The sequence below is a fragment of the Martes martes genome, assembly GCF_963455335.1.
Source record: "Martes martes genome assembly, chromosome: 13".
NCBI lineage: Eukaryota > Metazoa > Chordata > Mammalia > Carnivora > Mustelidae > Martes > Martes martes.
In genome coordinates, this window is record NC_137901.1 from 62,477,489 (window position 1) to 62,504,285 (window position 26,797).

A 26,797-nucleotide genomic window follows, 5' to 3' on the forward strand; every position below is an offset into this window, starting at 1 on the left:
CCTGAATGCCCTCCAGAGCAGGTCTGCCTTCCTGCCATGGACTCGGATCCTGGGCAACTAGGCACCACGGTTCCCAGTCCCCAGAGGACAAGGCCCGTCAGGGACACACCCTTTGCAAAGCACTTTTTGCCAGACTTGCTGCTGCTACACCTCTGAATGTGGCTCGCAGGTGATCGAAGAACCAGAGGTATCCAGGAGGCTGGTGGCCTTGGACGCGTGTGCCTGCAGAGCCACATGCTGGCCCCCTTCTCCCCCAATTGGTGTGGCAGGCCCTCCATATGGTTGTGGACTTTCCCTGATGCTTAGAATAGACACTGCGTCCAAATACAACACTAAACTGCTTGCACTGGATGCTTCTGTTTGTAAACATTCCTCCTGTGTTTTCAGCCAAGGCCTTAGGACCCTTGGCGCCTCCTGCTCCTCCAGGGCCCAGATGCCTTGGGCTGCTCTCAGGAAACCCCCAGCCCTGGGGTCCGCCCCTCAGAAAGCTGGCCTGACATTGTGTGGGGAGGCAAGCAGCAAGGGCAGCCTGTGAGTGAATGTTGGACAGTCGATCCTTCCCCTTTCCAAGCTGGACGGCACCGTGGTAGCCGTGCTCCAGGCAGGGGCCCGTGGGTCGGGAGGTCTGCAGCGCAGACCGTGCACGTTCTTGGAATGCCCAGGTGCGTTTACGTTGCACTAGAGGCCGGGCGCCCAGCTGTGTTTGGAAGCCAAGTCTCTCCAAGTAGCACTTGAGAAAGGAAGGTACGCTTTCATGTCAAGGGGAGGCTGGAGGACAGAAAGCTGGGGGCCAGAGGGCACACCTGTGCCCAGTGACAGCCACCTGGGTGGCTGTGTTTCCTACCTCTTCTATGGTGACCGCAGCACCCTTGCAGAAAAGTGCACAGAACAAGTTTGCAGACTGTTGTACTATCACAGAGTGGACACCTGGGTAACCACTGAAGTCAGAGGCAGAGCCCTGACGCTGGCTCCGTTCTCGTCCTCAGGAGGCAGCCCCCTTGCCCCTCATTCTTGCCTTACCATTCGGAACATGCATCTCCAAAAAGCATAGACTTGTTAGGTCTGGTTTTTTTTCTTACTTACAAAAATGGCACCATGCAGAACAGCTTCCTTTGTCCAGGACTGCTTCCGCTCAGTTCTACTTTGTGAGCTCCACGGTGGATGCGTGTAGCTATAGGGCACTGTGTGGGATTTTCCTGTGTGGTGTTCCACTGGATGTGTGTGAATGCTCATTCTACTCTCAGTGGAGATCTGGGTCGTCCACTTGGGGCTGAGAAGCATAAGGATTAAAACCCCAGTTTGGGTCTCCAGGCGCCCGGTGCATGTGTGTCTGCAGATTGGACCCTGGACCCAGAGGTGGGGCATCGGCCACAGGGTGTGCACGTACTGGGCGGCTCAGAAGGTGCCAGGCTGCCCCCAGTGCAAGCGCCCCCACCCTCGCACTGCTTTCTGGGTACGGCCTCATTTGCATTTTCCTGACCACTTAATGCGCCAGCCCTCTTCTGCAGTTGTTAGCCACTGGGATAGAGTCTCCCTTCAATCCCCATTTCTCTAGCAGACTGACTACCTTTTTCTCATTGAGTTACACGAGTTTTTTAATATTCTAGATGTGTCTGATATTTATATCACCAGGTGCTGCTCCCACAAAGTGACTTACAGTTCTCACTCAATGATGTGTCAATGAGTGGAAGTTAGCCATTTAAATGGGGTTAGAGCTGCCATCTTTCCCTTATGGCTGGTGCTTCTGTGTCGTGTGAAGGAGTCCCAGCAACAGCTCATGAAGACCTGATCTCTCAGGAGCTTCCCTCCTGTTCCTTTTTGGCCTACACTGCAGCTGGAATTGGCTGTTGGTGAGGTATGCGTTCTTTGTTTCTATATGGATAGCCAGCGGTTCCATCCTCCCTTCCCTCATTTCCCCTCCAAGTTCAGGGACACGGGCGGCTGAGGAAGTGGATGGTGCGGGGTGGCTTCGAGGCAGAGGTGTGGGAGCAGCGTGCCCAGTGGGCAGAGAACCAGGGTGATGGGGGCAAGGTCTCAGAGGTAGCTGGGGAGGTTGGGAGATTGGCTGCATCATGCAAGCAAGTTTGTCAGTGGAGCGTGGCAGTGAATATCTTGAGGAAAATGGGAGGCAGCTCTCTCCCAGTCAGAGAATGGAGTCACACACCTGAGGAGGAAGAAGGGGAGGAAGAAACCTTGGGGCATCAGCATGAACTTGTGAGGTTTTGAAAGTATATACCCAAAGATAGGTGCAGAAATACTTGTGTGTGTGAGTGTGTTTGCCTGTGTGTGTGTGTGAGGTTTGTGTGTGAGGGTGTGTATGGGTGAGCTATGTTTCCATGTGTAAGTGAGGTGTGTGTTTGGAGTATGTCTGTGAGTGTGAATCTGTGCATGAGGTGTGTGTTTGAGGTATGTTTGTGTGTGACTGTGTGTGTGAGGTATGTTTGCATGTGTGGGTGAGGCATGTGTGTGTGAGGTGTGTTTGCATGTGTGGGTAAGCTGTGTTTGTATCTGAGGTGTGTATGCATGTGTGGGTGAGGGGTGTGTGTGAGGTGTGTTTGTGTGTGTGTTTGCATATGTGGGTGAGGGGTGTGTGTAAGGTATGTTTGCATGTGTGTTTGCGTGTGTGGGTGAGGGGGCTTTGTGAGGTGTGTTTGCGTATGTGAGTGTTTGCGTGTGTGAGAGAGAGGTGGGTGTGTGTGTGTGAGTGTGTGTGTATTTCCTGGCTCTGCCAAGAGGGCCTGGCGGCAGCGGCACCTCACAACAGTAACCACACCAGCGCCCAGACCCTGCTTTGCAAATATCTCTCTGCACTGGAAGGAACAAGGATTCCCTGGAGAAATGATTCTGGGTCTGGAATATCTTGCTGATGGACACGTGTCAGAAGGACTCTGAGCCAGCTCAAAGGGGGTCCCGCTGGCCAATCTGGGATGGTTTGAGCACAAAAATAAATAATGGGAAGTGTAGATGACAGCCCACTGAGTAATACAGGAACACGCAAGTCCAAGCTGATGGAAACAGAGAGAACAGAAGGAGAGGGGAACACCCATTCTTCCTGTAGGATAGCGTCTCGTAAATGGAGGAGGTGGTGGGCGTGGGAGTCCCCTGCCAGTGGCCGGGAAGGCCCCATTCCGGTCTGATGTCTCTGTAAAAGTATTTGCTTTTAACTCGAGTGAACACACTTTTCCAGAACTCCGCAGATCGGCTATCTGCCCTCCTCCTGGGTGCGGTGTGCAAGACATGACTTTGTCACAGTCTGCAGTCCATCTTGGGAGCCCGACACCCTGATTGTTTTCTTATACACACTAACGTTTGCTCTTTGTGGGTTGTTCTGTGGGCCTGACAATGGCCACCATCACGGTGGTGCCCCCCCCAGGGCCACATAGGGCTGTCAGCACCCTGCAGAGCCTCTGTGCTGCCCCCTGTAGACGGCAGCCCCAGTCCCCCACCTGCCGTCATGCTGTCCCGGAAACGTCCCAGCAGGGGAATCATGCCGTAGGTGGCCTTTTGGCTCTGGCCTTTTGGCTCTGGCCTTTTGGCTTATAGCAGAAGGCATCCGATATTCCTGCGGGTTGTAGCACGTGTCACAGTTTGTCCCTGTCTGTCACTGAGTGGAATTCTGTGGTGTGGAGGCACATGGTTGGTTCCCCACCCTCGTACTGAAGAGTCGCGTCAAGTTTGGGCAGTTAGGAACAGAGCTGCTGTTTGTGTACAGGCTTTTGTGTGAATACAGGTCTTAAATTCACTTGGGAATACTCGTGAGGGTAAGATTGCTGGGCCATCACAGTTAATTCACAGAGGGAGGGAGGAGGGTGAGCTCACACTTTGGCAGCACGGGGAGTGGCAGGAAGAGCCCGGGAGGCTGATCATGGGGCATGTGTCGCAAAGCTCACTGGCACATGGTTGATGGTGGCCCTCTGGGATGACCCATGAAGGTGTCAGGCCTCAGGCATCTTGGATACAAAGCCCTTCCTTGGCTGAGGTGCCCCCAACCAGGTAATGCATACCATCTGGGCCCCTCTCTGGAAGGTGCCCCCTGCCTTTCTTCAGCATCAGGCTGGCCCCAGCATGCTGGCATTGGTCCAGGTGGGACACCCAGTCTGCTCACCTTGGAGGCTCATGGCCTGTCTCCTCTTGGTTTGGCAGTCAGGGCCGGGACCTGAAGCTGAGCCTGTGGGACCTGGCAGAGGGCAGGAATGCCGTCGTGGACTCTGTGGCCCTGGAGAGCATGGGCTTCTGCAGGAGCTCCATCCTCGCTGGGGCTCAGGAGCGCTGGATGCTGGCTGTGCCGGGGAGAGGCAGTGACGAGGTGAGTGCCAGCCTGCCTGGTGCCTGGCTTCACGAGCTGCTTGCACTTGGTTCCCCATCCTGAACACCTATTAGAGGAATGCTGTGCCTGCCACAGGAGCCCCATGGAGTGCCAGACTGCAACTCCAGGGCCTTGGTCTGGCTGCTGCCCCAGTACCCAGTACTGCACGGCGTGGGGCTCAAGACCATCAGGAGTGCAAGGGCAGAGACTGCCTGGAGAGGTCCTCAGAGGACTTAGGAGCAGGCATGCATGGTGGGGAGTCTCGGGCAGGCCAGTAGGAGATGGTGGGAGAGAAATCTTGGCCTTCTGGTAGTCTGGGCATCAGGGGCAGCCTTTTGGGTTGCTGAATTGAGTTCTGGCTTGAGAGGCCTTGATCAGATCTGGAATGCTGAGGTTTGGGGGAGGCTGGCACCGGGGTAGTAAGTGCAGAACAGAGGGTGCAGGTGAGAGGGGAACTCAGAGAACGGGGCTCCAGGTGGGCGTGATGGAGCCTCGGAGGTGACTGTCAGATGGAGCTCAGGCCAGAGTGGCCAGCAGTGGTTGGTGATGGAGATCTGGTTAGGCTGGGCAGCGTGTCCACACCCCCAGAAGCAGAAGAGGCAGAGTCCGCCAAGGGGAACAGGTGGTGGGAAGCGAGGGTGGAGGGTAAGGTGGAAGATGAGGGTGTGGCTGGAGGGGCCAGCACTTGGGGAGCTGAAGGGAAATTGAAGAAGAAACCCAGGAGCAGCAATCAGACAGGCCTGTTGAGTGTGGGGCGCATAGGCGCTCAGGGTCTGGGCCGAGTGTGGGGTGCCAGGGGTTCTGAGCCCAGGGCAGGGAGGGCCCGGTGGTGCACACATGCAGGGAGAGGGAGCCTCCTGTCTGCCGCCCACGGCCATGTCTCCCTGTGTTCCCTGCTGGCCCCAAGGGGCTGTGCGGCAGGCGGCGCTGGGCAAGGACACGGGGCCCCATGCCCACAGCAGCGAGGTTTGGCCCCTACCCAAGAAGACTCGTTTGTCTTAAAGCAGATTCAGTTCATAAATAATGAGAAAGGAACAGGCATTTATTTGTTCATGATTGCGTTTAAATCGCCAATTAGGAGCTACACACACTTTTCTTGCCAATTTGCCAAAAACCTGTTAAAAGTTTTATGAATGTGAAAAGAGAGGGGTGTGCTTCCTCCTGAACAGCCGGGACCAGGCAGCGCCAAGTCTCGCTCCTGCGCTGCACGCCGTAGAGCCCAGCCCTCCCCACTGAGGCGGGGATGCCCCATGCTGCTCTCTGCTTCTCAGCCTCTCTGGGCCTTCCTGGCTGCGAGTCCCACCCCCGGGGTCTGGCCCCTGACACCCGGCATGTGCTGCTCCACGTTTTTTTAACTGGCTTGCTGGCTCCCTAGTCGCCAGTGCAGGTGGCACCTGTGGTTTTCAGGAGCAGCCAGTTCAAGGACCTCAGATATCCTGGGAAAATGGTTGTTTTCCATGTTCCCACCTGGAATCTGCCTGGATGGAATCTGCTTGGAAAGGCATTGCTGGACTATGCCCAGACAATGCCCAGGGAGGACATGCTCCCACCCTGCTCGGCCGTCTGGGTGGCCACGCTTGTCCAAACCAAATATTTTACCTTCTGGAAACTAAGGTTGCAGTCGAGTGCCAGATGGAAAGTACTCTGGTATCTGGAGGAGGCTCCGAGCGCAGGCATCCAGGCCCTTGCCAGAGCCCAGAGCCCAGAGCCCTTTGTCGGACTCACAGCAGCCCTGGGCTTGCCCTGGTCCTTGGGCCCTGGGCTCCTTGCTCTCCTACACTCAGGATATGGCTGTGGGTACTGCCACTCACTCTTCCTCCCATAGTGTTTTGCTCAGGCTTCGGGGCTGTCCTGGTTTTCCTCCTCTCCTCCCCGAGCTGACTTGCAGGGTGACTCACCCCTACCTGAGTCCCTTGCTTTCACACCCCTCCTCACTGCCACCAGAGGGATCTTCCTGGGCCCACAGATTGGGAGAGGTCATCCCTCACTATACCTGCGTGCCCTTGTACCAGGCCATCCAGGGTGTGGGCCCATGCAGACTGTGTGTCCAGGGACTTTTGTTTCTTCTGGCATCCCTCTCCCCATGAGCACATGCAAGCAATCAGGGTGGCTTCTCCCCACAGATCCCAACTACCCAGTCAATATCTTTTTTTTTAATATACTTAAAAAAATTTTTTTTTTAGTGGGTGGAGGGGCAGAGGGAAAGAAAGAGAATCTTTTTATTTTTTTAATTTAATTTTTAAAAAGATTTTATTTATTTATTTGAGAGAGAGAGCATGAGTCGTGGGCAGAGGCAGAGGGAGAGAGAGAAGCAGGCTGTCCACTGAGCAGGGAGCCCCATGTGGGACTCAATCACAGGACCCTGAGATCATGATCCAAGCCAAAGGCAGATGCTTAACAAACTGAGGCACCCCGGCACCCATATTTCTTTAAAATTTTTTAAAGGATTTTATTTATTCACTGATAGAAAGACCGCATAAGCAAGGAGAGCAGCAGGCGGAGGGAGAAGGAGAAGCAGGCTCTTGTCTGAGCAGGGAGCCCGATGTGGGACTTGATCTCAGGACCCTGGGATGATGACCTGAGCTGAAGGCAGACGCTTAACTGGCTCTGAGAGAGAGAATCTTAAGGAGACTCCGTGCTCATCAGGGAGCTTGCTTCTCCCTCTCCCTCTGCCTTCACACGGCTAGCAGCTTTGCTGCTTTGCATGTGCACAGGGCTGGGTGCCCAGGTGTCCCAACCCAGAGGAGCAGTTCTTTCTCTGTCCTATGGAGCATCTGGCCTCCAGGGTGAGCGCACCCTGGCTGGGGCCCACAGGCTTCCCACAGTGTCTACAGCCAATTCTCAAACAGTAAGCCTGAAATTGAGTCGCTGGTACTCACTGCCAAGGACACAGAGGCTCCGAAAGCCCCCTCCCCTTCTCCTGGGTTTTCACCTGACTTCTGAGACATCCTTAGGTTCCGCTGTGTCTTGGTTGCCACGTGACTTTTCTTGCATGTCTTTTTATTTTGCTAGAGCTCCTCCTTGAAATCTTTGCTGTTCCAGGGGCTCCTTCTAGCAGCCTCTAACTTGATGACAGTAACAACCGCTCACATCACTGAGGGTCTTTTCTGTCTTCTTCGTGGGCAGTGAGGGCTGCGGGGGCTGGTATGGACAGTGATCCTGCAGGCCCCGCAGACACTGGGGGAGCCTGTGTGCGTGTGCGTACATAGGTGTGTGCCTCTTTGTGGGGACGTGTTCATACTCTGCAGCGAGCCCCTCCCCGAGGACACTGCGTGGGCCTCTGGTAAGAACCCTGCCCAGAAGGTCCCCACAGCCTCAGCCTGTGGGTGTGCCACCCCCATGCAGGCCTGCAGCTGGGAGGCCCGGGCCGCCATGCCACTGGCTTTCTACCCTGCCTGCAGCGTGCCCTCGGACAGACCCAGCGTGCAGGTAGCAGATCGTGAGAGGACTCAGGACTTAATCTCAGGCCTTGGGCTGGTTCTCCCCTGTGGGTTAGTGAGAGCAGCCCAGCTCACACACACCTGCCTCCAGTTCACTGGGTGACTGAGACAGCAGGCCGGCTGTCCCTTCAACACCCCCCACCTCTGCCCCAGACTCTTCACCTGCAAACCAGAAGATGTCCTCTTGTTGGCGAGGGATAATATGGCTTTATAGTGGCCGCACGCTGTCAGCACAGCCCCTCTCACCGACATCAAGGGGGCCTGAGGGCTGGTCGAGCCTCCCCATCATGGAGTGGCAGACCTGCTTCATATGGAATCCCCTCTACCTCCAAGCACCACAGGAGGGGGCGCCCTTGTCCCTGCTTGCTGGAGATGAGGCAGTAGGGATGCAGATGGCTGGGGGGACAGTTTCTGGGCGGCAGTGCTCTAGTGCCCAAGCCTGCTCCTTGTGGCTGTAGCTATCCCCTGCAGATGGTGTGGGGCAGAGCTTGGCCCAGCTCAGATGGACAGGCCTGAATGTGACCTGGCTGTGTGGACCAGAAAGGAACATCTTCCAGCTCGGGCACAGGAGGGCCTGCCCCTGCATTCAGGTGACACAAAACACCACTGTGATACCCAGTATAGAGGTGCGGGGTGTCGGGACCAGCCAGGCCCCAAACAGAGTTCCCCTTGGTGCACACCATGTTCATTTCCTAGACAGGCTGGTGATCCCCAGGGGTCCCTTGTGCACTTTTTTTTTTTTTTTAAGATTATTCATTCGTCAGTGAGAGAGAGAAAGAGCACATCAGGGGGAGTTTCAGGGAGAGGGAGAAGTAGGCTCCCTGCTGAGCAGGGATCCTGATGTGGGACTCAATCTCAGGACCCTGGAATCATGACCTGACCTGAAGGCAGATGCTTATATAACCGACTGAGCCACCATGGTCCCCGCCCCCACATGCACTTCTGTAAACCATCTGATGCACCTGAGTTAGTCAGAGTTGTTCACATGAAAGCCCACATCAGGAAAGAGAAGGAGGCAGAGATCGGGAGGATGGGTAAACTGAGTCAGTGCCCAGCAAGTCCCCTGCTCAGTGAAGAGGTAAAATCAGGAAAGGCCAGAGGTGGTGATGCTGGTGAGAGGGACATGCCGGTCACTCAGGAATGACGTGTGAGTTTCACAACGCCCAGCAGCGCCTGAACCCACGAGCCTATGCGGCCTAATTAGGAGGCTCGGCTCCCAGGTTCCTCTGGGGAGCAGACAGAAACTTGCAGCAGCCTTGGCTAATCGCCTTAAAAGTCTCTTGTTTGTATAGCACAGGCTCGACTTGGCGCCTGCCCAAATCAACTTGTTTTCTTACCGTCAGGTTCAGATTCTGGAGATGCCATCCAAGACGTCAGTGTGCACCCTGAAGCCGGAGGCAGATGCCAAGCCAGGCATGCCCATGTGCCTGGAGCTGTGGCAGGTAAGGCCCAGCGCACTCCAACCACGCCCTGCCAGTCACGCCTTCCAGGCCATGAATCATGCCCCATTCAGGATTTGGTTTAGCGTCAAACCACGAGCCCCCTGGGAGCCCGTATGCATGCTGCCTTCCACAGCCTCAGTGTCCCCCCGGGGGCTCCTGCTGCCCCCCTGCCGCTGCTGCTTGTCCTACAAACTGACCGGGGCAGGCCTGGCTTATGCTGTCCTCTGCAGGGCGCCCCACTGGCCCGGCCAGTGAGGAGGGACAGCTGGGTCAGCGGAGCAGCCCCTTCCTGCGGAGGGCCACGAACTCCGCTCCTCTTCGCACGCCCACGTGCAGCCCTGCACAGGGCTAGGAGGGAAGTGCTGACTAACCCTACAAGCCCTCCTGGCCCCTGCTTGGCTGGGGATTACCTTCTGTGACTTCTTTGCCTCCAAGGCAGGAGTGGGCTTAACACGCTGACTTTCCCTGCAGCCACACTTGGCATTTCTGATTTGCAGCCATTTCCTTCTTTCTTATCTATTCTTTCTGCTTAGAGAGGGTCAGAAGACATCTGGGGCTGGCAGCTGAAGCTTGGGACCAGGGAATGGGTCACACTCCAGAGTCCTGGCAGCATGGATTTCGGCTCCAAGGCCAAGAGTGAGGTCTTGGGAGGGATCCTCCTGGGCCCGCCCACTTGCCTCTACTAGAAGTCCCAACCCTCCACAGAGCACAGCCTCCTCCTGGCCACAAGGGACAGCACTGGCTCAAAGTGTACTACTGTTCTGCTTCTCAGGGCTGCTGCTGTTTGGGGCAACGGAGCTAATGATCTGGTGTGTTCACCTGGTAAGAATGCCAGGCAGCATCTTTGCTGTGACAGAGACCGAGGTAGATAGGTCCTTGCCTTGGGGAGCATGGCTTATAGGCCATTTTCCCAGCTCTGTTCAGTTTACCAGCACCTTCTAGGAGCTACCTGAGCCTGCCTGAGATTGGGAGGAGGTGATTCCTGCCTCGTGCCTCGCTGCTTGTTTGCACTTCTCCCAAGATGGGCTTGGGCACTTTGGGGATGTCTGTGGGGCCAAGAGGACCCACAGGGCCAGGTACCCCACCAGAGCCCTTGCCCCACGCTTTTCGTCCCTCCACGGACCTGCGCCTTCTTGCCATTGGTTTCCCCCTGTGCAGTTTCTTGACGAACATCCCAGTTGGAATTTGTTTCGATAAGCTGATTCCACCGCTCAGAGACAAGCCCACGGGGAGCTGAGCAGAGGGGTGGGGGTGGGGCTCCAAGATGACCGTGCTCCTGGCACCTGCACGTTTGTGGCGGGGAACCGCCTGAGGTCTGGACGCCTAGGGCCGCGGTGTGGTGCTCACACTTCCGGGCTGGGCCTTGTGGCTGCACCCGCTCACTCTGCTTCCCTGGAAACACCGTCATTGCGTAATCATGTAAAAATTCCAGCAGAAAAATGTATAGAAACGGGATGTACAAACTTGTTAAGGTAATTAATATAGTTGACAGAAGGACAAATCGAGTTTTTGTTAGTTGATACAGATCCAACGCAAAGTGTTCTGTTAAAAGAGAGTTGACATTAATTTGAAATGTCCTTTTTTTTTCTCTCCAAACCTGAAGGTCCAGGTTGTAGTTTATTAATCTGAGTGTGGCAGAGGGACCTGACATGGTATTTCTCACTGAAACATTCAGATGTATTCTTCTTTTTTAATCTTTTTTTAAAAAAGATTTTATTTATTAGAGAGAGAGGGAGAGAACACCAACAGGGGGAGGAGCAGAGGCAGAGGGAGAAGCAGACCCCTTGCTGAGCAGGGAGCCTGATGCGGGGCTTAATCCCAGGATCCTGGGATCATGACCTGAGCTGAAGGCAGACACTTAACCGACTGAGCCATCCAGGTGTTCTGTATCCTTTTTATTTTTTTAGATTTTTAAAAAAACTTTACTTGAGAGAGCATGCAGGTGGTGGGGAGGGGCAGAGGGAAAAAAGAAAGTAGATTCCCTGCCCAGCGCCACACCAAGGGGATCCACCTCCGCACTCTAGGATGAAGACCTGAGCGGGAAGGCAGACAGACTGAGCCACCCAGGCACCCCAGATTCTTGTTTGGCTCTTCAAAGGGGCCGACTTGCATTGAATTAGGTTGATTATCACATTAAAGCTCAGGAATACTGATCACAACAGCCCTGAGAACAGGCTTTCAGACCGTGGGCCTAGGGTCCCCTCTAGTGAGCTGGGAGCTCCCTACAGGACTGATCCCAGCAGGTGCTGTAGGCGGGGCCTGCCTGCTGGGGTCCCTCCCAGTTAGGGCGCCCAGTGACAGGAGAAGACACAAAGCAAGTCCTTCTGGCAACTTTAGGTCCTTGCCCCACGGAGATCAGCCTTTCCCCAAAGGCCTGAGGCCATGAGACTGCTATTCTACCTGTGGCACCTGTAGCTGGGGTCCGCAGGGGCCCTGCAGCACGGATGGGGAGCAGTAGCCATCAGGACTAGACCTCAGTGCTTGGTCACCCTCAGCAACAGTGAGGCGAGCCCCTGCAGGTTGGTCTGGCTCCTATTCTGATAGGTGGGTGACTGGCATGCAGCCCGTGAACGAGCCGAGACGCTTTCAGAACCCAGAGACCACGGGCATGATGCAAACTTGGGCTGCAGAGACAGACCAGAACCAATGTGTTGGCACTGAGAGGAGCAGCGCCCTAGGGTGGCGGGGTGGAGGAGAGGCTGGGCAGAGGCAGGGTGGATGGAAAAGCAGGCAACAAGACAGATCACTGCCCCGAAGAGAACAGACCCAAGTGGGCCCCAGGCGAGGTCCTCAGAGCTGACCTCTTGGGTAGGACAGGGCAGGTCTGGCCTTGGGGGTTGGCGTGAGTTCCTGGTCAACAGACGGAGCACTGGGCTGTTCTCATCTGGCTCTCACCCTCCTAGCAGGGTCTAGATACGGCTGCTCATGGGGTAAGGCCCTTTCTGGAGAGGCACAGCGGCCTGAGACGAGGTACCTGAGCAGAGGGCCTAATCGCTTCTTCAAGCAGTCTATACGTGTCTGGAGAAAAGCCTTATAAATAATTTCATGCCGCACAAATAGTTTCCAATCAGGTGACTTGAAAGATACCAAAGTGGAGCTCTTCCCCATTAGAGAACTGCAGAGAAAGCATACCGACCCTGACGGGTTCGCATGGGAGGCCAGACGGAGGCAGGGATCACGCTCGGCTGCTCCCAGCCTTGGCCCCTCTGTGGCAGCATCAGCAGGCGGGTGCACACACAGGGTTCATGGTCATGGGGCCCTTCTCCTAACTGCTTGCTCAGTTAGGCCCACTGGGGGGGCAGTCAGCCTATAAGAGGCCCTCGGGAGGGGCACAGGCTGCCACAGGCTAAGCGAAGCTAGGAGCCTTTCTTTGTATGTATGAACACGTATTATCATCAGAAAAAAAATGTCGAAGCCGGTTCCATGGATGTGCGGGAGACATCCTCCAGGCTAGCTGCCATCTCCTTCTTTTTTTTTTTTTTTTTTTTTTTTTTTTTTAAAGATTTTATTCATTTATTCGACAGACAGAGATCACAAGCAGGCAGAGAGAAAGGAAGGGAAGCAGGCTCCCCGCCGAGCAGAGAGCCCGATGCGGGGCTCGATCCCAGGACCCTGGGATCATGACCTGAGCCGAAGGCAGAGGCTTTAACCCACTGAGCCACCCAGGCGCCCCTGCCATCTCCTTCTGATCAAAGAGCCACTCTGCATCAGGCTCCCCCTGACTCCCTTCACTAACCAGGGCCTCAGTGACGTACATCGCACCCTAAAGCCTCAGTTTCCCCTTCTGATACACAGAGAGAGCCCTGCTTCCAGGTGTAGAGGATATAGTGTCCTCTTGTTAGACACATGATCTGGTGCCTTTTGGCTAAACCCAGTCACCTTGCTTAGCTGAGCAAAGGTTCTTTCTGGGCACTCTGTGATGTGTACAGTGTCGGGGCCTAGAGCCCCTCGGGGTGGGTGGAAGCACCCACGCAGCTCATAACGGGAGTGCCATCAGCCCGTGACCCATGAGGCCCAGGTACTCTGCTCAGTGCCAGCCTTGCCGCCAACAGGGGACTGACTGTTCTGGGAGTTGCAGGTGACCCAGGAGGCAGCCTTGCTGAGCAGCTCCAACCCCTCTGCTGCCAGGACCCCATTCTTACCACTGACCACCATGCAGAGGCCAGGCCCACAGTTCCTGGAGGCTCAGCTGAGCTCCTGGCTCTTGGAAAATTCACTGGGGAGGGGTTGTGCTCAGTTATTTCTGACATTTGAGTGACGCCGACCCCAGGCAGCTCAGCAGGAAATGCAGAGACGAGTGAAGAGCAAAAGGCATCGGCACGCGTGTGCTTTGCCCCAGAAGCAACCTGGGTCCCTGTCCTGGAGACTGGGCACCAAGCACGGGGCTGCCACTTTCAGTCCTGGGGTGACACGGCGTCCCGCGGCGCTCCCCTGGAGTGGTTGCCGAGGTGAGATAAACGAGGCGTCTGTCCCGGGTGCAGAGCCCTCTGACCCGAGTCCTCATTCATCACAATAGCTCAGGGCCAGCAGAGCTCGGCTCACACCAGTCAGCACCCTGGCGACTCACCAGGCCTGGGGGGGTGGGGGGCTTCTGCGGCGACGTTGACAAAGCACAGAAAGTTCATTTTTCATTGAGATGGAGTTCGCGATTTCCTTTGGCTGGCAGTTCTAGACAGGTGACCGGCCCCACGAAGGGGTGGCCACAAGTCTCAGCCTGCAGAAAGGAGGCAGGAGGAAGCTGCAGCACCCGTCCCGGCTGGCAAGCAGCAGCGGCCTGGCAGCGTGAGGCAGGGGCCGAGGCAGGGGCCGTGATGGGCGACCTTGGGCTCGGCGCCCTCCAGTCTCGGTCCTCAGAGCACGCCAATGGTGGCCCGTGCCAGCCTGGTGCCACTGGTGTCTGCTCTCAAGGGGACACACAGAGCCTCCAAACTGTTACTGCCGTGTGAGGAACACAGGGAATCGGTACCTGACTGGGCCACCTCCAAGGCCCAGCAGGGGAGGCCACCCCTCTCCAGAGCCCCTTCTCCCCCAGAATGTACTGGAGCCTTCTTCGGGAGCTGACTGCTGTGCTGTCCCCACAGGCCGACTCCAGTCCCCGCCCACTCCTCCTGGCTGGCTACGAGGACGGATCGGTGGCCCTGTGGGACGTCTCTGAGCGGAAGGTGTGCAGCCGCGTCGCCTGCCACACGGAGCCCGTCATGGGCTTTGACTTTGACTCCCAGAAGGCCAGGGGCGTCTCGGGCTCCGCAGAGAAGGCGCTGGCTGTCTGGAGCCTGGATGAGCAGCAGGCCCTGCAGGTCAGTACGCCAGACCCGAGGTGTCATTTATCCTGCTTTGCACTAACAGTCTGATAGGCTGAAACAATATTTAGGCATGAAGAGGAGTTGTTGCAGATCCCTGGCTAATTAATCACCACAAGGCGGGGTACAGGCCAGCCTGTCCGCGGGGCCGGCGCAGGAAGAAGGGGGCGTGGGCGCTTGTGAGCCGTTCACATGGTTTGGGTTTCTCTCAGACCTCGGGTTAACAGCAGTCACGTCTTGTCCATCTAGAGAAAAGGCATGTAGAGTCCAGGGGTAGGCAAGTCCATTTGCAAAGACTCAGAGGAATTCAGTCAGTAAGGAACTGATTAATCAACCCAAACCAACCCAGTGTGGAGAAACCCACGGAGTCACGCCCCCCAGGGCAGTCTGCAGGCCAACCCCAGGGAAGCTGTTCCTCTCTGCCTGCCATGACAGGGAAGGGGTGTGAGGCCTCAGGCCAGAGCGGGGTGTTGCTGAAAACCTTCCCATGAAGTCTCGGTGGACTTTCCCTTCCCACATGGCTTGTGGAACACTTGTGGGCCAGGTCTGGGCCTGTGGCTGGTGCTCGGCCTGCAATGGCCCAGCCTGCACCCTCAGCCCTGTTTGGGACCTTGGGGGTAGAGTTGGGGGTCGGGGAGCCTCCTGTCTAGGCCTCACACAAGGGCAGGTCCCAGGGGGGCTGCAGGTCACGGGATGAGAGGTTTGATGCCTCTTGGCCCCCAGAGGGTGACCTGGTGCACTCTGGTGTCTTGGGGTGGCTGAGGAGTCCCTGTTGGCCAGGAAGCCTTGGAAGGAGGAGACTTGGCCACTTGACTAGCTCGTGGAAGCTGCGTGGAAGGGCAGCGCTCTAAACCCAGGTCTGGTTGGGGAACAGGGCCCCAGTTGGGAAATGTGTGGCCCTTGGGGAGACTGCCAGCAGAAGTAGCGGCAGGCTCGGCACCTGGCCTCACCTGGGTGCTCATCGCTGGAGTGCTGGAGGACAGGACTGCCCCTCTGTGCAGAAGCTGTGGGGGAGAAGAAGGCATCTCCCCTCACCAGGCGATAAAGCCTTGCCTGCTAGCCTGGCAAGCCTGCTATACCTCATACTCGCCCGGCGTGGACCCTCACAGCCAGAGGAAGAAGATCTGGGCAGGCACCACCAAGACCCTGAGGCACGACGTGGGTTGGAGAGGGGCAGGGCAGGCCCCCAGGGAAACTAAGGGCGTGCTGCAGTGCCTAGCAGGTGTCACGCATCCTGAGTGCTACCCTGGGCGGGGGGCGGGGGTGGGGTGCGGCATTGCCACCAGGTCACCCCGAAAGAGGGACGGAGCCAGGACAGCTGGGGCAGGGGTCTTACGTGGTGGGTGAGGAGTCCTGGGGAAGACAGAGGCTGAGAAGGAGTGAGGCAGCAGGGTGCTAGAGGGAATGGTGACGGACAAAGAGGCCCAGAGACGGACACAGCTCAGGCAGAGGGAGACCTGGGAAGGGTGCTTTCATGTTGAAGCTGGAATTGGGACTGGCATCCTAGAAAGAATGATCCAGAGCAAGTGGCCAGCAGCGGCAGGGAGGAACTGCCCACTGTCCTGGTGTGAGGCTCCCCGGTGTCTCTCTGGGTAGGATCAGAACAGGAACCTGAGGGTGGGAGCGGCCGGGCAGAGCCCAGCAAGAGAGGGGAAAGGGGGTCAGTGTGATATTAAGGGATGGGTACACATTTATGCTTCCTCAGCACTGCTCTTCCCCAGCAGATCAGCTTGTGCCAGTACATGGCCAACTTACAGTAAAGGCAACTAGCTGTCTGTCTTTCTGTCCTTCTTTTGTCTTAGAGAGCCCATGGAGGCCCTGGGGGAAGGGGTTTTAGACAGGCCTCCAAATGGGGCCAGGCCTGGCTGTGGTGGGGCAGAGCTTCTCATGCCTCTGTCCCAGCAGAAAGGCCCCAAGCCCTTGGAATGGTGGACCTGAGCAGGGATGGGAGTGAATGTTGTCGTGATGGCTGTCATCTTTTTTTATTTTTTATTTTATTTTAATTTTTTTTAATTTTTTATTTATCCGACAGAGAGAGATCACAGGTAGGCAGAGAGGCAGGCAGAGAGAGGGAAGCAGGCTCTCTGCTGAGCAGAAAGCCCGATGTGGGACTCGATCCCAGGACCCTGAGACCATGACCTGAGCTGAAGGCAGAGGCTTAACCCACTGAGCCACCCAGGCACCCAGTGATGGCTGTCATCTTTAAGACTGGGGCAGAGCCAGGCTGGTGCTGGGTCTTCCTGTCCTCAGCAGAGGAGGGCATCTCACTGGGTGTCGAGCCCAGCCAGGTAGGCCTTGGAGTTCTCTCTTACACCCCTCCTTCATGTTCCTTGAGCCTGTTGGGGACAAGCCTGGGCCTCCACCTTCCCACTGTGGGGTCCAGGGCTCCATCCCACTGTGGCTTGAATTTCATCAGCCTGACCTTGCAAAAGGCTGAAGACTCGGGGTGCTTCCCTGAGAACCCCACCCCAGACTGCAGTACCCCCAGGACCCCGGGAAGGGTCCCCTCCTGCCGACCTGGCCCAGATCCGCCTGGTTTCCACCGGCTTGCTGGGGAAACAGCTGCTGGAACTTAAAGACTTAAATTTATGGGGCACGTTCCAGTCCAGAGATGAACTTTTACTGTACTGATGAACTGAAAAGTTAAAGCACAGAGGATTATTAATGAATTTGAAAGTTAAAGCAGAAGGGGAACCAGGCACCGCGGGGTGGACGTGGTGGTTACGTGACGGTGTTACTCGGGGCTTGGGGCCCCACTCAGCAGCACACATCAAAGCAGGAGGACAGTGCTCCTCCCGCCGAGCACAGCCACCGAGAACGGCTGCATGTCAGGTTCCGAGTTGGCCCCAGAGGCCCTGGAGGTTTTCAGGTTGTGACACAAGGCACCTGAGGAGGAAGTGTCAGGGGCCGGTGCCCACAGGCGTCCACGGGCATCCTCGCCCCGAGGTCCTTGGTGCACCGTGCTGGCCCTCTGCTGCAGCTGCCTTCCCTGGCCCTTGAGCCACGTGGGCACAGATGGGCCTCACCTCACAACCCGCTGCTGGAGTCTCTAATGAGCCCAAATCAATCTCTCCCGGGCGGGCGCTGGGAGCGGAGACGCAGATGAGGTTTCCCGCAGCAGAGCGTGGGTAATGAGAACCAGATGGCGGCCGCGCCGCGTGCACATTCCTGGCACCTGAGGTCATGTGCTGTGAGAGCCACTAGTGGCCAGGGATCCCTCCCAGAGGGTCCTTATCCGGGATGGGTGCGGCCAGGGTCTGTGGCAGTGACCGGGAGCCTTAGGCCACCCTCCTCAGGACACTGTGGCCTCGGGGACACGTGGCAATGCTGGGCCACTCGCTTGCCTTCCAGAGGTGGCTTTTCCTCCAGCCTCCAGGGGATCGGGCCTTGGCTGTCGTCAGACACAGGTGGTGTGCAGACCTGCTCCTTCCTCCCACACTTGGGCAGGGCCCATGGCCTTGAAGCAGGGGCTGATTTACGGCCAGCAGTATTTTTAGGCCTTTAAGTAATATTGAACCACTCCCCCCCACCAGCCTGGACTGGGAATCGGACCAACCACGCTTCCCCGAGGTGCACCCACGGCTGGTTGGCCAGGCATCCCCTTGTCCTGCTGTGCATCTGCTGCCCTTTCTCCCAGTCCCCGCCCTCTAAATTGTCAATGGCAGGACCTATGGACCTGAGACCAAGCAAATTGTGGACACAACTCAACCCCCCATAGGCACCTCAGGAACACAGCAGAATAAGCAAGGCTCTGGCGGCCATGACCATGAACGGACCCTGTTGGACCTTCCTTGGGAGTCTCCTCCTCGGGAATACAAGCGCAGGACGGGGACTGGCCTCTCGTGGTTGAGGTCGCCGTCAGAGCTTCTGCTGTTGCTTCTCTTCTTTCCTGCCAGGGGAGCCTACTTTCTGCCTTCGCTTCGGGACCAGAGTCACTCCCGCCCCCGTGGGCAGTGCTGGGCATCTTCGCTCCTCCCAGGTAGTAACATGGCATGGAAGGCGTTCTGTGCCCTAGACCCAGCTTCCAGTGTGTGAGAACCACGGCTCCGGGGTGTCTATGGAAATTCAAATTCCTCTTCCTCTTGCCTTGGGTTCTTGGTGATCGTCAGCAAGAGCAGACTTGAAAGCAGCCCTTTTCTCCCTGGAAATACTCCCTGATGGAATATGAAGGAGGTGACCCTGAAGCAGGGCCCCACGTGGGTTCCAGGGAGTCCATGGCTCCGAGCCAAGGGGTCCCCTGGTTACCCCTGGCTTAGGGCAAAGTCCACAGAAGAGAAAAGGATGAGGGATGGTGATGGTCATCAGTTCTCATTTCCAGCCCCGTGTTCTGGTCCGTGTGAGTGGAGAGGGGTTCAGGCACACATAGGATTTGCCTTCTCACCTATGCACAGTGGCCTTGGCTCCCGCAGTCCTTCTCCAGCATGTGCCACTTAGTGGCCTGGACATCGTGGTGCCCCAGTTGGTGGGCCAGGTACTGGCCAGAGCCCTGGAAGAGTTGGGGGGGGGTCCCTGACCATGAGATGTGGGGCAGGCGTGGAGGTGACTGGGCAGGTCTCTGGGGGGCTGCCTGAATGCTGATAGCACTGGCTAGGAGCCCAGGCCGTGCCACGAGGAGGCCAGGGCTGTAGTGAGCCACCCACACGCTACAACTTGGACGGCATGCAAGTTTGCTGTCAGGTTTTGCAAGGGTCTCATTGTAGAAGATCCTCCTTCTGCTCCTAGTGGAGAAAGAATCTGGATTGTGAATAGGCATTGAGCTGTCAGACTTGGGGCTTTTCTTCTCAAATTAGTTAACTTAAATGAATTGTGTTATTTTATGGTATCAAAACAACCACATAGTCTTAAAATAACCTGTTAGAGAGCCTGTCGGTTTCCGTGTGGTGGGGCTCCATCAGAATTGTTTGGGACCATCAGTCGGCCTCTCAGTAAACTAAGCTGCACCCCCTCCCCTGTTACCCCTCTCTGCTTATGGTGTTGGGGTATGGGGAGTCCCAGAATCAAGGCAGGCATCCTCTCCTCTCCTGACCTCTGGATAAGCTGGTAGGGGTTCTGTTTTGTGAGTGGCCATGGGTCGCTGTTTTCTACTGGGACAGGTGTTTTCTCTGCAAGGAAGGCTTGATTTTCTTCTTGGACTGATTTAGGTTTCTGGATTTTTTGGGGGGGGTTAGTAAGTTGCTTTTTTCTAAGAATTTGTCTCTGGGCATAAAAACCTTTAAGATATTTTCTTTCTTTCTTTTTTTTTTTTTTTAAAGATTTTATTTATTTATTTGAGAGAGAGAGAGTGAGAGAGAGCATGAGAGGGGAGAAGATCAGAGGGAGAAGCAGACTCCCTGTGGAGCTGGGAGCCCGATGCAGGACTTGATTCTGGGACTCCAGGATCATGACTTGAACTGAAGGCAGTTGCTTAACCAACTGAGCCACCCAGGCGCCTAAGATATTTTTCATACTACTTTTTTAGTTGTTTGAAATGACTATGTAGACTCTACTGTATTTACAAAACTGTCCCATTTTTTATTCCTGATCAGTCTTATCTTTGTTGATCTTTAATTCTATCATGAAGAGTCTTTTATGGTTTGAAAGAAGAAAAAGAAAAAAAGCAAAAAGAAAAAAAAAGACAAAAAAAATCCTTTCTGTTTCATCATTTCTGTTCTGATATTTCCTTTCCTTCCTCCCCTGTTTTCTGGGGCTTGGTCTGTTGCTCTGACTTGAACTGGGTATGGAACCCGCTTGTTCTCTCTGCTGACTGACCCCCAGTGGCAGCTGCAGCCTCTCTGCAGCCCTCTAGCTGCATCCCACGTTGGGAGATGTCACTGTCTTCATTTTGGGGGGCACCCAATTTTTGCTTGTTCTCTGACTGCTGAGCTGATCAGAGTGTTTTTATGTTTCCAAATGTTTGATTTTTTCTTCCCCCCCAGTTTTTTTTTTTTTTTTAATTTTTGGATTTCTAACTCAATGCCATTGTGGTTGGAGAATAAGGTCTGAATGATATCAGCTCTTTGAAATGTGGAGGCCAGTCCCGTTGACATAAGTATTCCACATGTGTGTGAGAAGGAAGTGCTTCTCGTTGCTGGGTGCACGGCCGTCCCTGCATGCACTCAGGCAGCCGTGGGGGCCGTGCAGTCCGACACCGTCCGTGTGACTGGGCGCCTCGGGAAGGGGCAGGGAGATCCCGGCCCCAAGACACATCTTGGCAACTTCTCTGGCATCCTGTGTGTTCTTCTGCATTTTGAAGCTGGCTTAAGAACATCTGGGTTTAGCATGGTCACCTTCCTGGGGAATTGAACCTTTATACTTTTGTGACTCTTGTTATCCCCGAGAAGGATTTTTGCCTAAAAGCCTGTTTTGCCAACTCTTAATATGGTTCATGCCAGGTTTCTTCTGATTATACTACTTCCTTTGATAGCTTTAAAAAATAATCTTTTGCCTTCAACTTGTCTTCAGATATAGGTATCTCTCTCGCAGAGCTGGCTTTGCACACGGATTGGGTCTCACTGCTGCTCTTTTGTACCGTAAACGTTGCTCGGGCATTCTTATTCCTCAGGCACTCCTTCCAGAGGCCGAGAGTGCTGCCTGTTACGGAACATCTAGTGGGGGCCTCCGACTGTGTGAATCTGCCCGTTGATGGTACCCACAGTTCTAGGTGCTTCTCCGGGTTTGTCCTGGCTCCCCACTGGACTGTGGGGGAGCCAGCTCCCAGCCAACTCACCAGCCTTTGGGGTCTGGCCCACAGATTTTGATTTCTGTGTCTTCATTTTTGTTCAGTTCGAAATACTTTCTATTGTCCCTGACGATTTCTTCTTTGATCCAGGTTGTTCCTTAGAAGTAAATTACTTAATTTCCAAATATTTGTTGATTTTGTAGATATCTTTCGTCTAGCTTCATTCTGCTGTCAGTGAAGGAACCTGCACAATGTCAGCATTTAGCTATTTATTGAGGCTTGTGTTTGGCTCAGCACACACTGCATTACATCTTGGTGAGCACGTGTGTTACGCATTTGTTGGGCGGAGCATTCCGTCAGCACGACCTTGGTCAAGGTGGTTGGTAGCGCTCACGTCTGCCATATCCCTGCCGATCGTTTCATCTAGTTTTTCGCCAGTTACTGAGCAAGGTCTTTGGATCTTTGAGTGTGGTCGTGAATGTGCCTATTTCCCCCTTTCTGTCTGCTTTGCTTCATGAATTTTGAAGTGCTGTCATTATGTGCATTTAAGGTGGTGACCACATCCGGCTGAATGGTGATCATGAAATATCCTTCTGTAGCTCTTGTCATGTCTTTTTTTTTTTTTAATAGTAATTTAATTTTTTTTTAAATGGAAGTGTAGTTGACACCCAACGAATGTTACCTTAGTTTCCGGTGTAACACATCCTTTGTCTTGGGGTCGATTTAGTCTGAAGCTAATGCAGCAGCACCAACTTCCTCAGGTTTCCTCTTTTTGAGGCATGTCTCCCTTATTTTCAGCCAAGGTCCGTCTCTTTATATTTAAAATGGATCTTTGGCTGTCTTGCTTTTCAGTCCTTCCTGACCATCTCTGCCTTCTGATTGGAGCACTCAGTCTGTTTGTACTTAATGGAATTAGTGATGTGCTTGGCCTTAAGCCTGCCATCTTGATACTGGTTTTCCAGTTGTCCCTTCTGTTTTTGACCCTCTTTTACTCCTTTCCTGCCTTCTTGTGTGTTAATCAAATATTCATTTTTTGGTTTTCCATTTTATTTCCTCTCTTGGTTTCTTTGATATCACTCTTATCATTTTCTTCTGAGCAGCTCCTTGCAGGTTCACAGTACACGTCGTCGATGTAACCAGCCCTACTCAGTCAGTGCTGATGCACCACTTCCCCAACATGTGTCATACCCCATGCTAGAAGGATTCCATTTACCACCCTCCCACCCTTTCTCCTGCCACGGTTATACATTTTACTTCTGCATGCCTTATAAACTTTTCAATGTCATTAGCTTTGCGTTAAACTATCAGTTATTAAACCTGAGAGCAAGACCTGAGCTGAAATCGAGAACCAGGAGCGTAACTGACTGAGCCACCTAGGCACCCCCAGGTTTTTTTTTTATATAAACAAGGAATAGTACTATAAATGTGTTTTCTCTTCCTTAAGATTTTATTAATATTTTCTTACCTCTAGCTTATTGCAAGAATATGCAGGATATAATACATATAGCATATCAAATACGTGTTAACTCTTCATGTCATCAGTAAGGCTTCCAGTCACCGGAAGGCTGTTGGTAGTTTTGGGGGAGTCAGAAGTGATAAGTGGGTTTTCAGCTACATGGGGAGTCAGCACCCCTAACCTGTGTGTTGTACAATGGTCAACTGGAGTTTATATTTACCCATCTTTTACCATTTCTGGTGCTCTTCCTGTAGATCCCAGTTGCTGTCTGGTTTTATTTCCCTTTATCTGGAAGAATACCCTTTGGCATTTCTTGAAGTGTAGTTCTTCTGACAGAAGATTCTCTAGCTTCGGTTTATGAACAATGTCTATTTCATCCTCTTTTTTAAAAAAGAATCTAGGGATAATGGTTTTGTTTTCCTTCATGCACTTTAAAGGTGTTGTTCCATTGTCATCTGGTGTCCATAGTTTCAAATAAGAATTCATCGTATCTCATCATTATTCCTAAACACACCATGCATCTCACTTCATGGTGGCTTTCAAGGTTTTGTTCATCTGTGGTTTTCAGTAGTCTCACTCTCCTGGAACTCCCATAAATTAGACAGTTGGGTATCATTCCATACTCCCTGAGGCTCTGTTCAGTTTTCTTCAATCATGTTCCTCTCTCTGTTCTTCAGATTGAATAATGTTTATTGATATGTCCTCTAGTTAACTGACTTCTCAAAATAATTTACAATCTGCCACTAAGCCTATCCCACAAGTTTTTCATTTCAGTTACTGAGCTGCTCCATTCTCCATTTTCTATGTGGTTCTTTTTTTTTTTTTTTTTTTTAAAGATTTTATTTATTTATTTGAGAGAGTGAGACGGGGGTGGGGGGAGAGCACACATGAGCAGGATGAGGGGCAGAGGGAGAAGCAGGCTCTCTGCTGAGCAGGGAGCCCGATGCAGGGCTCAATCCCAGGACTCCAGGATCATGACCTGAGCTGAAGGTAGAACTTAAAGCAACTAAGCCACCCAGGTGCCCCTCTTCTTCTTTTGTTTAAATAAAAGACTATTTTTTTTTCAGAACAGTTTTAGGTTCACAGCAAAATTGAGAGGAAGGTACAGACATATCCCGCATGCCCCTTGCCCCTCACCCCTGTGCGTGCACAGCCTCCCCCATTATCGACAGCACACCAAAGTGGGACAACTGGTACAACATACAGATCTCCACTGACACATTATCACCCAGAGTCTACAGTTCACAGTAAGTTCACTTTTGATGGTGTGCATTCTGTGGGTTTAGACAAATGTGTAATGATGTGTATCCACCATTACAGTATCACACACCGTGTTTTCACTGCCCTAAAAATCCTCTGTGCTCTGCCCGGTCATGCCTCCTCCCACACTGACCCTTGACAACCACTGATTTCTCTTGCTATCTTTGTGGTTTGGTTTTGCCTTTTCCAGAACATTATAAGGCTGGAATCATACCGTCTGTTGCCTTTTTGGATTGGCCTCTTTCAGTGAGTAATACACATTTAAAGGTCCTCTGTGTCTTTTATAGTTTGATGGCTCATTTCTTTTTAGCACTGAAATTCCATTGTCTGGATGCATCACAGTTTATTTACCCGTTCACCTATTAAAGGACATCTTAGTTGCTTCCAGGTTTTAGCAGTTACGAGTAAAGCTGCTGTAAACACTGATGTATGGTATTTGGCATGGTGGGGATCGGAGGGAGGGGGAGAAGAGAGACTCTTAAGCAGGCTCCACACCCAGCACAGAGACTGACTTGGGGCTCGAGCTCATGAGCCTGAGATCATGACCTGAGCTGAAAGCAAGGGTCAGAAGCTTAACTGAGCCATCCAGGCACCCCACAGTTTTTTGTATGGATATAAATTTTCAGCTCCTTTGGGTAAATACCAAAGCATGCCGTTTCGGATCACATGGTGAGAGTATGTTTGGTTTTGTTAAGATACCATCAAGCTGCCTTCCAAAATGGCTGTAGCATTTTGCATTCCCACCAGCAGTGAAGGAGAGTTCCTGTAGCTCTACATCCTCACGAGCATTTGGTATTGTCAGTGTTCTGGACTTGGCCATTCTAACAAGTGTATAGTGGTATCTGGTTTTTTTCCTTGTCATTGTTATTGAAATACAGTTGAGGTACAGTGTTATCTTAGTTGTTGTTCTATTGTGCATTTCCCTGATAACGTATGACAGAAGCACGTTTCATGTGCTTACTGCCATATGTTGATCTTCTTTGGAGAAGTGTGTGTTAAGGTCTTTTGCCCATTTTTTAGTCAGGTCGTTTGTTTTCTTATTGTTGAATCTTAAGGGTTCTTTGTACATTTGGGTTAATAGTCCTTTATCAGATGTGTCTTCTGCAAACATTTTCTCCTGTTCTGTGGCTTGTCTTTTCATTATCTTGCCAATATCTTTCACAGAGCAGAAAATTGAATTTTAGTGAAGCTTTGCTTATCAGTTCTTTCTTTCATGGATCATGCCTTTGGTATTGTGTCTAAAAGGTCATTGCTGGGCCCCTGAGTGGCTCAGTTGGTTAAGTATCTGGCTTCAGCTTAGGTCATGATCCCGGGGTCCTGGGATCAAGTCCTGCATCAGGCTCCCTGCTCAGTGAGGAGTCTGCTTCTCTCTCTGCCCATCCCACTGCTCCTGCTCACATGTAACGTGCTGTCTCTCTCACACACACACAAAAATAAATAAAATCTTTAAAAAAAAAAAAACTAAAATAAAATGTCATTGCCAAGCCCAAGGTCATCTAGGGTTTTGTCCTTTGTTATCTTTTATGATTTTTATAGTGTGTTTTATATTCAGGTCTGTGATTCATTTCAAGTTACTTTTGTGAATTAGAGGAGTGAAGTCTTTGTCTGGACTCCTATTTTTGCACGTGGATGTCCAGTTTTTCTGCTTGTTAAAAAGAGTATCTTTCCCTTCGTTATGTTTCCTTTGCTCCTTTGTCCAAGATGACTTGACTCTGTTTATGTGGGTCTGTTTCTGGGCTCTCTGTGCTGCTTCTTTGATCTGTCCCTTCTTTCATCAGTACCACACTGTCTTGACCACTACAGCTTTATAGTAAGTCCTGAAGTCAGGTAGCGTCAGCCTCTGACTTTGTTCTTCTCCTTTAACATAATATGTTGGCTGTTCTGAGTTGGTTCTTTTCTATAACCTCCATTTTTCTGCTAATAATTCCTGTCCGTTCACTCATAGGGGAAATTGTTCTTTATAATTACTTGAATGCGTTTTCTTTCATTTTTTTTTTGAACATACTTAAATAGCTGCTTTAAAGTTTTTGTCTGATATGTTCAACATCTGTGCCATTCTGGGCCAGTTTCTATTAACTGCTTTTTTTTTTCCCAGTTGACTGTGGGTCATATATTCCTGCTTCTTTGCGTGTCAAATAATTTTTCTGTTTGTGTGCTCAACACTGTAAGTGATACGTGGTGGAGACTCCAAACTCTAATCTTTTGCTCTGAAGGATATTTACTTTTGTTCTTATAGGCAGGTAGTTCAGTTACTGGCTGTTCACCTTGAACTTGTGGCAGCTTGGCTTTATGCTCTGTCAGGGCAGATACATGGAAAGCCCAGGGTCCTTCCCAGGCTCCTCTGATGTGGTAGGACTCACCTTCTGAACTCTGCCTCTCCTTTAGGCCATGGAGAGCTCTGCATCTCTAGCATTGTTCCAGTATGGGCCCTACCCGAACATGTGACCCTTATTCCTGAAGCAAGACCACTGTGGCATCCCAGCCAGTGCTGGGTTGTCAGGTGGTATTTGTGCTTGGGCCGGCTGGACCCAGGGTCACAGCTGATCTCCTGTATCTGTTCCATCTCACCCTGTTGTAGTCCCTGTCCGGTAAACCTCATGTGGTGTCCTGAGCACGCACAGCCCAGCTCTCACACAAGGACTGATGGGGAGCCCAGATACAGCTTTCAGTCCCTCCCCCAGTTCCCTCCATGCTGCTGGCTCACCCCACAAATCTAGCCACTCCAGCTGCCTCCACACTCTGATCTCTGCCTCTTCAGCTTCATGTGCCTCTGTGCACACCTGGATTTCATGGCTGGGACATGTCCCTGGGCAGGTTGCTGCCAGAGTGTTTGTGAGGCTCACCCCATCAGCTGCCCCTCCCCTCCTGCTGTCCACAGCCCGCCCACACGAGGTTGCTTGGTATCTTTTGTCCAGTTTGATGGTGGTCTATAGCA

General features: G+C 53.0%; 1 protein-coding gene across 9 annotated transcripts in view; it reads left to right on the plus strand.

Moving 5' to 3' along the window:
• Positions 1-26,797, plus strand: part of GNB1L (G protein subunit beta 1 like) — a 58,866-nt gene that overhangs the window by 28,996 nt on the left and 3,073 nt on the right. For 8 of the 9 annotated variants that reach the window (XM_080821176.1, XM_080821175.1, XM_080821170.1 and 5 more), the window contains 3 exons: positions 4,144-4,306; positions 9,090-9,188; positions 14,270-14,485. In XM_080821176.1, coding sequence (XP_080677302.1) covers positions 4,144-4,306; positions 9,090-9,188; positions 14,270-14,485 — 478 coding nt within the window. Of the gene's footprint in view, positions 1-4,143; positions 4,307-9,089; positions 9,189-14,269; positions 14,486-18,384; positions 18,468-26,797 lie in introns of all 9 variants that reach the window. The other variant, XM_080821177.1, reaches the window with a different exon arrangement.